At 41.5% G+C, this 15,376-nt stretch overlaps 1 protein-coding gene across 1 annotated transcript; it reads right to left on the bottom strand.

Moving 5' to 3' along the window:
• Positions 1–3,391: 3,391 nt before the first annotated feature.
• LOC311271494 (uncharacterized protein) lies at positions 3,392–4,893 on the bottom strand. The gene is made up of 2 exons (XM_084377190.1): positions 4,850–4,893; positions 3,392–4,631 (listed from the first exon to the last, which is right to left on the bottom strand). Exon 2 carries the CDS (start codon positions 4,620–4,622, stop codon positions 3,741–3,743), a length of 882 nt encoding a protein of 293 aa, XP_084233316.1. The 5' UTR covers positions 4,623–4,631; positions 4,850–4,893; the 3' UTR covers positions 3,392–3,740.
• Positions 4,894–15,376: the final 10,483 nt, after the last annotated feature.

Below are 15,376 nucleotides of genomic sequence, written 5' to 3'. Positions count from 1 at the left end.
GAGACGGGAAGGTCTCATTTTACACATCACGTTACAATCCGCTCACTACGGTCAATAAAAAAGTGATTCATACATGTTAACTGCTACAAATTGTGACACAGAGACCCGTTGACTCTTGAATTTCAGAGACTCTGTAAAGACTACATCAGCGAAAGGCTGCAGGCCCTGATGGCATCACACCCAGGATCCTGAAGACCTGTGCCAGTCAGCTGTCTCCTGTACTGGGACATCTGTACAACCTGAGTCTAGAGAAAGTCCTAATGCTGTGGAAGACATCCTGCTTGGTTCCAGTCCCCAAGAAGTCGAGACCATCCGAAACGGCAGACTACAGACCAGTCGCCCTCACATCTCATGTGATGAAAGTCCTGGAGAGACTGGTCTTAGCCCAGCTGAGGCCACAGGTGAGGACGTTTCTGGACCCTTTGCAATTTGCCTATCAGCCCCATTTAGGAGTCGATGATGCTGTCATCTACCTGCTGCAACGAGCCCATTTGCACCTGGATGGTGGAGGAGGCACTGTGAGGATCACATTCTTTGATTTCTCCAGTGCTTTCAACACTATTCAACCTCTGCTACTGGGTGAGAAGCTGCAGGTGATGGGTGTGGACGACACATGGATCTCCTGGATTACTGACTACCTGACAGGCAGGCCACAGTTTGTCCGTCTGGGCAGTGTCCTGTCTGATGTGGTGGTCAGTGATACAGGAGCTCCACAGGGAACTGTACTATCTCCCTTCCTCTTCACCTTGTACACCACTGACTTTCAGTACAACTCGGAGTCGTGTCACCTGCAGAAGTTTTCTGACGACTCAGCTGTAGTCGGGTGTATAAGAGAGGGAGAGGAGGGGGAGTACAGGACACTGGTAGACAACTTTGTTGAGTGGTCCGGAGAGAATCACCTGAGGCTGAATGTCAACAAGACCAGAGAGATGGTGATTGACTTCAAGAGGAAGAAGAAGATGCCTTCACAGCCACTACGGATCAGGGGGGAGGTGGTGGAAGAGGTGGATGAGTACAAGTACCTAGGAGTGGTGATCGACAACAGACTGGACTGGAAAACTAATACCGAGGCTGTGTACAAAAAGGGGATGAGCAGACTCTATTTTCTGAGGAAGCTGAGAGCCTTCAACGTGTGCAGCAGGATGTTGGAGATCTTCTACCAGTCTGTTGTTGCCAGCGCCATTTTCTTTGCTGCTGTGTGTTGGGGCAGCAGCATCAGAGCCAGCGACTCTAACAGACTTGACAAAATCATCAAGAAGGCTGGCTCCGTACTCGGTCTCAGGCTGGATTCTTTGGAGACCGTGGTGGAGAGGAAAACGCTGAAGAAACTTTTATCCTTCCTTTATCCTAAACTCCGGTCATAGCATACAGTCTCTACGCACTTTATATGTATTTACACCGCTCTGCACCTTATAAATACTGCTTATTAACACGTTTATACCAATTTTTTTTTATATATTTTATACATTTTTTATATTACTTTTTATATTGCTATGTAAATATGTCTAGGTTGTTCTTTTTTTTTACTTCTTTGTGTCATTGTCTCGGTGTGTAATGATGCTGCTACCCTTTAATTTCCCAGCTTGGAATCAATAAAGTCTATCTATCTATCTATCTATCTATCTATCTATCTATCTATCTATCTATCGGAAGGTGTTGATTCATAGTTTATCTCTGTTGTCTTCTGTTGTCAGAGAAACTAAATCAAATCAAATCAAATCAAATCAACTTTTATTTGTATGGCACTTTTCATACCGTTAAAAACAAAGAACAACCATAACTAGTTGTACTATTAGCAGTGAGCAGAGATTCTGTGTTTACCCGTCTGTCTGTCTGTGAGCAACATGTCTCACATTTGACATTTTTACACTCTCTTTTTTCTTTTTTTTTTTTTTTACAAATGAAACAATATATTGTGTCCACACTGTTTCCTTTTTAAACACTGAGTAAGTCTCAGAGCACAATAAAGCATGATAAATATTTGAAAGATATGTTTGTGTGTTGTTGGTTAAATGTTGGTCCAGTTCTGTGTTTGTATGTAGAGAGCAGCTGTCATTGGAGTCATTATGTGTCTGTTCAGCCGTGCCAGTGGACACTTGTTTAGCCTCGCCAACACAACTGCTCTGTCCAAATGTTTAAAGCTCACTCTTGTTTTCTATGTGCTTGTCTCCGTACCTGCATTTGGGTCCTCATCATTGTGTCATCACGACAGAGTATAGAAAGCTGCAGCCCTGAAATCACATCCTTACCAGCTTCTGCTCCACAAGCTTCTGTCATTCAACACAACTTTCATTTAACATTACTTTCACCTGTCGTGCTTTGTCTTGTCCTGTTACAGACGTCTTTGAAGTAACCATGACCCTTGTACATAAACTGACCTGCAAAAGATGTGTGGTGTTTCCATGAAGTGCTCTGTTCAGTTCTGTGTAAGTGACTCATGATAACAAATCGTTTTGTTGGAAGGACTTTAAGGAAGTATTTTGGGTGTGACTCCTGATTTCAGCTTGCACAAATATCTGATATGTGTAAGCAAATGTTTGTTAAGATAAATGAAATGGACCGTAGCTACCATTGAGGACACTGAGGTCATGTCCTCAGTGTTTGAACCCTGGCCACCATTTCCCCAAGTGTAATATCTAAAGCTCGCCACCAGGTGTCACTGTCCACCACAGAATCACCCACCATGTTATCCACAAAGTAAATCCTGCTGCAGTCATGATAGTGTGGGCTGCAGAGCGACTTCCTTCTAGCTGCATGTTAGGAAACTCCACAGTTAATCTGAATTTGTGGGTAATAAAAGATTCAAAAAAGTCCAAAATGTAACTCTGTTTTTATTGTTTACATTCCTCCAGAAGCAAACTGACTAAATGATACAAAAAAATCAATTACAAACTGACAGTTTCGTACCTTTTTATTAGACTGATTTGGTGAATTGGCTCTATTCCCTTCTTCAAGGGCGGTGCCCTGAGGTGATCTAATGTCAAATGGATCTTATTATTTATCATAATTAATAATTATCCCTGATAATCATTAATTATTATTGATAGCCAAATTTAACCCAAAACTCACTATTAATGTTGCATGAAGCACTACAGGCACACAGAACTAGATTTCTCTATTAATCGATGAGTTAAAATGGCCCTCAGAAAGTATTTTGAAGAAGGTGTGTGCTCACCTGTGTTACTGTGCCGCAGTCATCGAGGATCTACTTTAACCATCTTGAGACCTTCTCCTGAGCTCTTTTTACATAGTTAAGTTAATCTGAAATTGCAAGTAATGAGGGATTTTGACTTAAATTTATTCCATAAATTCAAAATGTCACTCTTGAAAACATGAAAATCCTCAAAGTGAAGTTTCTACCATGCAGAGTCTGAAGCAAACACACTTCTCATGCAAACATGTTTTTATTGAAAAGCAGGAAATGTGCAGATTAAAGTGATACAGAAGCTTCATATTCAATCAATCATTAACATCATTGTTGACAAACAGCCGTTTGAACACGTTTGATTGATTTTAACTGACATGAAGTTTGACAGAAGAACATATTGCATTGGTACTTTCTGATATCAGCAGGAGCATCACTGTCACAACGAATCACACTGTTTTATATACTGAAGAAAAGAAGAAAGAAAGTGAGAGGCCATCACCAAAATGATTTAACCAACTGTTGGACTGTGATTTACACTTCAGAGTGTTGAGTATTCTCAGCTCTGCTGCTTTTAAGAAGCTTTCTCAGGCGTTCACTTGTAATAACACAGGTATTCACGTTGGCCTTTGTTGCCTGTGTTGAGATTTCTTTCCATAACAGTGACACCCTTCCTCTCATACACGCCAGCTTTGTCACATTGCAGCAGCAGGGTGGTGGCCTTAATGGGGTTGCCGCATTCTTCTTTCCTGTACCACAGGTACACCTGGTTACCTCCAGTCCCGTGATTGAGGTCAACACACACTGAGTGGTAGTTGTGGTGCTTAAGGTACTGACACTGATTATCATCAGTGGAGACTGCCAGATCAGTGAGTGCACGCTGGGGGTCGGTGGTCTGACGGTACCAGATGAAGACATAGGCTCCTTCTGCACCCCTGTTGGTATCTTCATCCATTCGGATGTAGCCATCCTTCAACTTCTGCGCATCTGATCCGTAGGAATTAGTGGCAGTAACATCACAGATGTATGTTTGATATTCTCTCTTCACCCAGGCATGGATCCAGTTCCCTTTAGCCTTGCGGTTCAGATCACAGGTCAGTCTCTCCCAACCCTGGGAAACCTTGTCGGCCTCACTTTCTGCACTTGTAGTGACATCAAGGTCCACTATAGGAGTGTCGAACTCTCCGCACCCTCTGTAGTACCAAAAGTAGATGTAATCACCTTCAGCTCCAGCATTGAGGTCTTTGTGGATCTTTGTGTACCCTGCACTGGTCAATCCATGAGCCATATCATTGTTGAATGTAACCTGAACCCTGGTGATTGGGTTTTGGCAGCCACGTTTGTACCAAAGATAGATGTATTTTCCTCCTGCCCCTTTGTTCAGATCAACATCGATTTTCATGTAACCTTGACAGTGGAGAAGTTTCTCGTCACATTCATCCATGGACACAGCAAGGTCTGTGATGTATTGGGCCATTGTTGGTAACTGCATTAAAGTAAACAGAATAAGACATGAAGTTAACAGCATGACGGTGCCTTTTCAGCTGAGCTCCAATATAATTACAATATCAGTGGTCAAACATGGATCACCATCAAAACATCGAAAATAAATGATATTGTCAATGTGCTCACAAACTGCAGCCATTTACACCGTTTACACTGAAAATCATTCATTAAGATGTGAAATAGAAAAACAACACTCACGTTTCTGCTGACAGTGAATATCTGGCAGGAAGAAGTCAACTGATCTGCTGAAGTCTGCTGTACTAACCATCAGTCAGCTGTTTATATAGAGAGAGGAGGTGTGGCTCACTGTGCAACTTGTACTAACTTGCTCATATGTTAGCTAATAGTATGTTGGTGTGTGTGCGTGTGTATTATGTGTTTGTGTGTGTTTGGTGCTGGACGGGACAACTGCAGCTGCAGGAGGCAGCATCAGGGAGTCAATGTGCATGTCTTACTACCACCTGCCCATGTTGAGGCATGTGTTGAAGTACCAGGGTCGAGGCCCTTCACCAAACCTCTGGAGTTCAGTCACTCTTGAGCTGATTCTTGCAGGACTCTAGCTAGAGATTTCTCTGTTGAACAGGAGGAGAGCTGGCTTCCTAACTTGTGCGTCTGTATGAAAGTTTGTTCCTGTGCTGCGCTTATTTAGCTTGCTAATTAGCTGCATTACCTCAGCTGTTCAGCCTCGCCAACACAACTGCTCTGTCCAAATGCTTAAAGCTCACTCTTGTTTCCTATGTGCTCGTCTCCGTACCTGCATTTGGGTCCTCATCATTGTGTCATCACGACAGAGTATAGAAAGCTGCAGCCCTGAAATCACATCCTTACCAGCTTCTGCTCCACAAGCTTCTGTCATTCAACGCATCTTTCATTTAACATTACTTTCATCTGTCGTGCTTTGTCTTGTCCTGTTACAGACATCTTTGAACTAACCATGACCCTTGTACATAAACTGACCTGTAAAAGATGTGTGGTGTCCATGAAGTGCTCTGTTCAGTTCTGTGTAAGGGAGTCATGATAACAAACAGCTTCATTGGAAGGACTTTAAGGAAGTATTTTGGGTGTTACTCCATATTTTCATCTTGCGTAAATATGTGATATGTGTAAGCAGCTGTTTGTGGTGTTTCCATGAAGTTCAGTTCTGTGTCAGTGACTCATGATAAAAAACAAACAGCATCATTATTTAAACTGAAGCCTTTAAAAGAAATCTGAAGGTTAAGAGTTTTTATTTGTAAAATGTGTAAACTGTACAAAGAACAATGTTTCCATGTTGATTTGTTTGCAGCATTTGAACACAATGAATTAATGAAGCCACCTCATGTGCACACATACTGTGGTCCCTTACATGTGGAGATGTGGTCATATATAAAGGTTTAGTGTTCTGTATAAGGTCTTTGGGTAAAATACACCTGTAATGTGATGATCTCCAGACGCTGTACTCTGTTGAGATAAATGAAATGGACTCTGAGGAACTTCTGTGTTGTGCTGGAAGCCGCTCATTAGTTCATGTTAGCTGCCTCCATTTGTAAACTAACGTTAGCTACTGTCAGGACCGTAGCTACCACTGAGGACACTGAGGTCATGTCCTCGGGGTTTCTCTGGGTCTTTGATATCTTAATATATATATTTGGTAACACTTTATAATCATTACAATAAACAATTAGACATGATAAAAAATGGCAAAAGTATAGTTAATTAAACTTTAGTTCATAATTATTTAACTGTTAACAAGCAATGAAATGCTTTATAAACTATTTATGAGCAGTTGTTTATTGAAAGTTGCAGTTGATGTTCATAAAACTGTAAATGCTTAATAAATACTGTGTAGTTCATTTATAAACATTATTTTGACGCCATTAGAGATAAAACTGATGTTTTTAACCTTTACACTTACTTAATAAATGTTTTATGAACCATTTTATTGTTTCTGAACACTAAATCTAATAAACTATACATTTACCAGTTATTATTGAAAGGTTGTAATAAAGTGTTATCCATGTCAGTAAAGTTATTTTTTTAGCAAAGTTTATTACACTACAGACAACATTGGCCGTATTTGTTACTCATCTTCTTCTTATGTCAAAATTTGAGTCATCTATTTTGTGTTACTGATATTATTTCCTAAGCAATTATCAGTCCTGACAGAATTCAGAGAAATACACAGATTTATACTGTAGTCATCAATATTTACTGGATGGAGGTGCAGGTGGAGGTGGAGGTGCAGGTGCAGGTGCAGGTGGAGGTGCAGGTGCAGGTGCAGGTGCAGGTGGAGGTGGAGGTGGAGATGGAGATGGAGATGGAGGTGGAGGTGGAGATGGAGGTGGAGGTGGAGGTGCAGGTGGAGGTGGAGGGCAGGACTTCAGTATTTCTAAAATCCTGGCTATGGCCCTGACTACTGTTGCTCTCTGTCAGCAGATCAGAGGGACGAGGCACTAGAGAACGTTCATTAAGTCTCATCCTTTGGACTGTGGCACTTAATCCAACCCCAAGTCTTACCCAAAGAAATCCACAGTCCAGCAGCATTAAAACAAATCGTCCACAGGCTTGTACAGGCGGCTGAGAGAGACGGGAAGGTCTCATTTTTCACATCACGTTACAATCCGCTCACTACGGTCAATAAAAAAGTGATTCATACATGTTAACTGCTACAAACTGTAACACAGAGACCTGTTAAGAAAGCAAAGATGACTCTTGAATTTCAGAGACTCTGCAACAGAAGAAGGTGTTGATTCATAGTTTATCTCTGTTGTCTTTTATAGTCAGAGAAACTAGTTGTACTATTAGCAGTGAGCAGAGAGTCTGTGTTTACCCGTCTGTCTGTCTGTCCGTCCGTCTGTCCGTCCGTCTGTCTGTCTGTCCGTCTGTGTTTTGTTGTGTCTGTCTGTGAGCAACATATCTCACATTTGGCATTTTTATAATTTTTTCTTTTACAAATGAAACAATATATTGTGTCCACACTGTTTCCTTTTTAAACACTGAATAAGTCTTAGAACAATAAAGCATGATACATATGTGAAAGATGTGTTTGTGTGTTGTTGGTTAAATGTTGGTCCAGTTCTGTGTTTGTATGTAGAGAGCAGCTGTCATTGGAGTCATTATGTGTCTGTTCAGCCGTGCCAGTGGACACTTGTTTAGCCTCGCCAACACAACTGCTCTGTCCAAATGCTTAAAGCTCACTCTTGTTTCCTATGTGCTTGTCTCCGTACCTGCATTTGGGTCCTCATCATTGTGTCATCATGACAGAGTATAGAAAGCTGCAGCCCTGAAATCACATCCTTACCAGCTTCTGTCCACAAGCTTCTGTCTACAAGCGTCTTTCATTTAACATTACTTTCATCTGTCGTGCTTTGTCTTGTCCTGTTACAGACATCTTTGAACTAACCATGACCCTTGTACATAAACTGACCTGTAAAAGATGTGTGGTGTTTCCATGAAGTGCTCTGTTCAGTTCTGTCTAAGGGAGTCATGATAACAAACAGTTTCATTGGAAGGACTTTAAGGAAGTATTTTGGCTGCAACTCCTGATTTCAGGTTGCACAAATATTTGACATGTCAAAGCAAACGTTTGTGATGTTTCCATGAAGTTCAGTTCTGTGTCAGTGATTCATGATAAAAAACAAACAGCATCATTATTTAAACTGATGCCTTTAAAAGAAATCTGAAGGTTAAGAGTTTTTATTTGTAAAATGTGTAAACTGTACAAAGAACAATGTTTCCATGTTGATTTGTTTGTAACATTTGAACGCAATGAATTAATGAAGCCACCTCATGTGCACACATACTGTGGTCCCTTACATGTGGAGATGTGGTCATATATAAAGGTTTAGTGTTCTGTATAAGGTCTTTGGGTAAAATACACCTGTAATGTGATGATTTCATGACAAAAAATGGGAAAAGTATAGTTAATTAACCTTTGGTTCGTAATTATGGCACTGATATTATTTCCTAAGTGATGCTCGGTCCTGTCATAATTCAGAGAAATGCACAGATTTATACTGTAGTCATCAATATTTACTGGATGGATGGAGGTGGAGGTGGAGGTGGAGGTGCAGGTGGAGGTGGAGGACAGGACCTCAGTATTTCTAAAATCCTGGCCATGGCCCTGACTACTGTTGCTCTCTGTCAGCAGGTCAGAGGGACGATGTTGCCATGTAGAGAGAAGGTAGGACCCAAATGCAGAAACACTCGGGAGGCAGACAGGATTCAGGAACTAAAGGCGAGCTTTATTAAACAAAAGCTGAATAATACGAACAAAACAATACTGTCTGGAACAAATAACACTACAAAAAATATGTGCCCGTTAACAATCCATTTTACTGAAACAGAGAAAACCAAATGTGATCAGCATGTTCCTTTTCATTACCACTGCCTTGTACTGATGTTTCACAGATTTTATTTTATCTCTCCTCCTCGTTTGCAAAGTGATGAATGTTATCTCCATATCGTCACAATCCACCTTTAAATGTTTTTAATGTTTATGTTCATTTGTGTCCACAAGGGAATATAAAACATGTGAATAACAAACATTTGTCATCGTGTTGTCTTTTTTCAAGGCTCCTGATCTGAACTGTTCCTTGGTGGGTGAAAAGAGTTTCTCACCTCTAAATGAAAGATGTGATTGTGACACCCTGGCCACCATTTCCCCAAGTGTAATATCTAAAGCTCGCCACCAGGTGTCACTGTCCACCACAGAATCACCCACCATGTTATCCACAAAGTAAATCCTGCAGTCATGATAGTGTGGGCTGCAGAGCGACTTCCTTCTAGCTGCATGTTAGGAAACTCCACAGTTAATCTGAATTTGTGGGTAATAAAAGATTTTACTTCATTTTTTACATGAAGTCCAAAATGTAGCTGTCACTGTTTTTATTGTTTACATTCCTCCAGAAGCAAACTGACTAAATGTGTAGTACAGGAACTGTATGATGTCATCAGACAAAACAAGCAGATGGAATTATTATTGTAGCTGGTGGTTTTAATGAAACAGACCTCAGACCTGTTACAAGTAATATCCTTGATCACGTCTATAAATATTTCTGGCAGCTACAAAGTCCTCCCTTGTACTTACTTTGGATCATATGTCCCTGTTTCTTGTGCCTACGTACTCGCAGCTGATCTAAAGGGTCAAACCATCAGTAAAAACTGTTAAATTGTGGACAGATGAAGCTGTACACTATGTGTACAGTCACTCGTCTGGTTCAACGCCTCAGCACATGTCCGGCACAGCGGGAACATGAGTTTGTTGTGACACCTACAGGGCAGGACAGGACGGCATAAGCCTCTCGGTGGGAGCACATCGCACTTCACAAACCCGAAATAGTTATCAAGGGAATCAAAATCCCCAAAGATAATCTTGGGGTGACCTATTGGATACTGTTTTTACGAGTTAACAGCCGGGTACAAACTGGTGAAATCGTAATATCTTACCTTCTCACCATCTGACACCTTATGGTACAACTTCATGGCGTTTGTACGCCCTCTAAACAGAGCCTGTCGGGGGTCCGGGTGTTCTGGTTTTTGGTAACCTTTCAAAAAGGTTTGGAGGCTAGATATAGTCTTTTTAAGTTTGCGCCATTCACACTCCCACATCACTTTGTGAGGGAAATAACCTTTCGTCACATCCTCAAACCCTAAGGCTGCTGGTATTTTGGATAAGCGCATAGGCAGAAAGCTGAAAGAGTCTATCCATTGCTGTTGGTATGATTTGTCATACATTAGAATGACCCTGCTGCCTCTTATCGTCAGCTGTGGGGTGATTCCTTGTTTGACATATGTTTGACGCACAGTATTCCAGCAGTATGTAGTTGTCAAACCCTGATGCGTTATGTGCTATGAATGTATAGTCCCTAAATTTAGTTCACCAATGTTTTAACACAATTTGTTCCCTCAAAACAAAACTTTCCTCCATCAATGTCTTTTACACGCGCATAATTTGTATCATGTTTGCCGTTATTATACCGTGTCTCATAATCAAACATTTTGTATTTTCCCTGCAGTTTTTTCTTCTTCATAGGTTTGATATAACACTGATGTGGTGCCTTAACACCCAATTTATTTTCGCCACAGTGTCGACGCCTGATAGGTTGACACTTGTGAGCATTTTTTCCTACTGTGTAGATTCTACCGCATGCCTCACAGTAGTTAAGTCCGTCACAAGGTATCAGTTTGTGTTCTTTCTCAACCAGTATGTGTTGTTCGTAACAAAATGGGGAATTGCATATGCATCTGCACTTGGTACTGATCGGTTGATCAAGTCATTCAGTTGTGAAACAGACGTTACATCTGAGATCGCAATTATGGTACAGGGGTGTTTCATTTGTTTCATGACAATAATGACACACGTATGAAGCACCCAGAACCCCGTCTGGTTTTCTATCAAATAATAATGGTTATCATGTAGGTAAAGTCAGACAGTGTCTTTGTTGGGTGTGTCATGTGTTTTGTAACACAGCAATCATCTGCGGTCAGCTGCGTGGTGGAAGATTATGATTTTTGCGTTTATCTCTTCCTTGAATTTTGTGACATCATCAAATGATACACTACGAGTGAGGTCGTGCATCACCTTCCTATGTTTGTTTTTTGCATACACCATTCTTCCATGCAAGGTCTTTATGTCTTTGTGTTTAAAATGTGTAAGACAGAGACTGAAACACAAATTATTATTTCCGATATTGTTGTTATTGCCCAATCGGTTGTACAGAAATCGCCCTTTCACTGACAAAATCTCATCATAAGGTACTTTACCCAAACCGAGACGGACTACACCGCTTCTATTCTGTACCACCGTAACAATAAATTCCAATTCGTCATCACCTGTCAATACTGCATTTAAAATACTACCAGGATGCGCCCCCTCTAATGCACGATCAATTACACAAGACAGCCTATCCCTGACTCTCATGGGTACCAGCTCAGGATTAGCTATAAGTTAACGTCCTATGCCCCTGCTAGAGACACGTGTACACGTGGTGTAAGTAATCCACCATTTGGTCATGTTTGATTCCCACTTGAAAAGTGTTTAGCATACATATAAACATATACAAGGTAAAGGTAATTTATGTATATATGTATATATATACCTTTACCTCTTACACAGAAACCAAACACACACACACACACACACACACACACACACACACACACACACACACACACAGAGAAACCAAACACACACACACACACACACACACACACACACACTCACACATACACACACACACACACACACACACACACACACACAGAGAAACCAAACACACACACACACACACACACACACACACACGAGTAAGCTATTTACACAGAGGCATGGGAGGGGCTTGTGAACACATGCAGGGTGCTGAGCATGGGCAGAGCACATACATGCACACATACACACACTCTTATTTCACATGTATGTGCAAAGGCACCAGTTATATACTACTGGCATTGGACTGAGACCGTCACCCACTGAGTACCAGACGAGCTGTGCCATCACACCGGCTATTGGACCGAGACTGCCCGCTTGCTGACTCCACAAGACCACTCTTCAAATAAAGTAGGCTAACCATCACTCATCCTGCTGGATTCACATCTATGAAATAAGAGTTGGTGTCTTTGGCTTTGATTCAGATCCTTTGAGCTTAGGAGAAATTTGGTCAGGGCTCTGTTAGCATTAAATTATTCTCGTATTAAAAATCATTTCACCCAACCCGTAATTTCACCATCCGCACATATTTCATTTGTAAACTCATTACATTAGTCATTACAGACTCAGTACACTACACTACAAACACTTTTCAAGTGGGAATCAAAGATGACCAAATGGTGGATTACTTATACCACGTGTACACGTGTCTCTAGCAGGGGCATAGGATGTTAACTTATTGCTAAGTCCATGAACCAACAAACCATGGAGTTCACACAGTTGTTAAAGGTTTGTTAATGTTTTTTAATGTGTTAATAACAAAGGCCAAAGTATTTGAACTAAATGTGAATTCTGATTATCAAATACTAAGGTTCACTGTGCAGCCTCCCAAATTGTTTTTCTTTAACTCTCTTTCCCAGTACGGCTGGGACTGTGGATTCAGAGGTTAACTGCTTTGATGACTGCCACAGTGAGGTGGTAAACTTCAGTATTTCTCAGTTTGCATTGCTTTCGCCTTGATAACTGTAGGGTGGCCCTGCATTGGAGGTTCCAATTTTGGCAGTATAAGCCTGGCACTGGTCAATTTTGAGTTCCTATCTTGACGCACACAGTAACGTGGGTTAAAACTGTCCATCTTTGAATCCCATTGCCTTGAGGTCCAACCATCCTAGAGTTACTCATTGCCGTGGCTTGCTGATGAGTTATATCGGGTATTACCGATTTGAATTTGAGTGCTAGCTTATCACAGCTAGAAAATAACTCCACCTTCGTAGCAAAATTACACATTGACTATTAGTCCTTCGAAATCCGAATGCCTGCTTGTTTTTGAATTTCACACAAGTTTGAGTTAATTAACCAAGCCAACTCTACCTTTAATCGAAAGACAATAAGTATTTCAAATTTCAAATAAATGAATGAATAAAAGCAGAATAAGTAAAAACGTTTTTTTTTTAAAAGTTAAAACAATGGAAGAGACCGATGATTCAAACCCCAAAAGTTTTATGGGACCCCTTAGAGAATCTAGATTCAGTACTATTGGATCTTACCAAAGACTCGCTGCCAGGCTGTTGTGGATAGGAGCTGCAGTGTTTTAGCGCTAGCCTCGTGCTGTGAGTGAACCGGTGCGCAGCTTGAGAGAGCTCCTGTGTGTAGCTGAATGTGTGCATTTCTAACCGAAAGATAACATCTCCTACCTCCATTTATCCAGTTGCTACAATATGTTGGCTTCATGTTTATGTGTATTTAAAGACATTTAAATTCGTGGGGAAAAAAACTGGGGGGAAAAAAATATAAAAAATTGTTTAATCAACCAAAAAATTCATGACCCCCCCTGCAGTACACTGCGGACCCCCTAGGGGTTGCGGACCCCCTGTTGAACACCTCTGGTCTAAAGTGTACAGTAAATTGATGGTGTCCCTAACCATGTGCGTTCTCCTCATCAGGATGACGTGGCTGCTCACCCTCCTGACCCTTGGCTTGGTAATAGCTGCTGTCCTTCCTGAGATAGTACAACCAGGACCAAGCTCTGTGATCGGACTGGATCCCCCGGAGGTATGTAGAAGAAACACACCAACCACAGCCGAACTTACCGGCTGGGCAGGCAAAATGTTGAACAGGGAGGTCATAGAACACGCCGAAGCAGACACGACTCACATGTTGCAGAAGTTGCAGAAGTTCACTGTCACTCAATCAGAACTAAGTGGGTTCGGGTGCAGACCTAGACGATTCATTGGGGGACTCCTGGAGGCAGCTGCTGTTGTCGGAACCCTTTTTAATCTTGGACTCTCTGCAGTCAATGCTGTCAGTTTATCCACTGTAAAACGTCATATAGGTGAATTACAAGCTGAAATCCCAGACATCAGAGCACAAATCAACCAGCAACAGCAGGAGTTACAAACCGTAGGACAATCACTGAAGGGCACCATTCTGGTCAGTTTGGTAATGACAGATATGCTACATGACATTGGATCCTCAGTGGACAGCTTAGCCATGGCTAAGATTCCTCCTTATCTTATTCCGTTGTCTCTGGTGCAGGACATTCTGTCCACCACCACCAGAGACGTAGTCACACCACTTCAGGCTCACCTAGCTTACACACTAGTGCTTTCCCCATACATGTCAACCTGGAGGAAAGGGAAGTAGGTTTCATTATCAATCTGCCAATAATCGCTGCAGAAAACATTTACAGGCTTAAAGATGTGGTGAATGTGGGATTTTGGCAAGGCGACACACACGTTAAAGTGCAGATTACATCGCTTATTGCATACCATGATAACAACCCTGGGCTGTATTTGGCCCCATCTGTTGTTAGAAGAACAAGTTAGGAAGCCAGCTCTCCTCCTGTTCAACAGAGAAATCTCTAGCTAGAGTCCTGAAAGAATCAGGCTCAAGAGTAAATGAACTCCAGAGGTTTGGTGAAGGGCCTCGACCCTGGTACTTCAACACATGCCTCAACATGGGCAGGTGGTAGTAAGACATGCATATTGACTCCCTGATGCTGCCTCCTGCAGCTGCAGTTGTCCCGTCCAGCACCTCACCACCACCAAACACACACAAACACATTATACACACACATACACACCAACATACTATTAGCTAACATATGAGCAATTTAGTACAAGTTGCACAGTGAGCCACACCTCTTCTCTCTATATAAACAGCTGACTGATGGTTGGTACAGCAGACTTCAGCAGATCAGTTGACTTCTTCCTGCCAGATATTCACTGTCAGCAGAAACTTGAGTGTTGTTTTTCTATTTCACATCTTAATGAATGATTTTCAGTGTAAACTGTGCAAATGGCTGCAGTTTGTGAGCACATTTACAATATCATTTATTTTCGATGTTTTGATGGTGATCCATGTTTGACAACTGATATTGTAATTATATTGGAGCTCAGCTGAAAAGGCACCGTCATGCTGTTAACTTCATGTCTTATTCTGTTTACTTTAATGCAGTTATCAACAATGGACCAATACATCACACACCTTGCTGTGTCCATCGATGAATGTGACGAGCAACATCTCCAATCACAAGATTACAAGAAAATCGATGTTGATCTGAACAAAGGGGCAGGAGGAAATGACATCTTTCTTTGGTA

The sequence above is a fragment of the Pagrus pagrus genome (genome assembly GCF_965226575.1).
Source record: "Pagrus pagrus genome assembly, chromosome: 16".
NCBI lineage: Eukaryota > Metazoa > Chordata > Actinopteri > Spariformes > Sparidae > Pagrus > Pagrus pagrus.
The sequence above is the reverse complement of the archived record's forward strand: the minus strand, read 5'-3'. Positions and strand labels throughout refer to the sequence as shown.

What these genes read in the sequence shown, in the direction of transcription:
- LOC311271494 (XM_084377190.1), bottom strand. Translation starts at nt 4,622, where the DNA reads ATGGCCCAATACATCACAGACCTTGCTGTGTCCATGGATGAATGTGAC.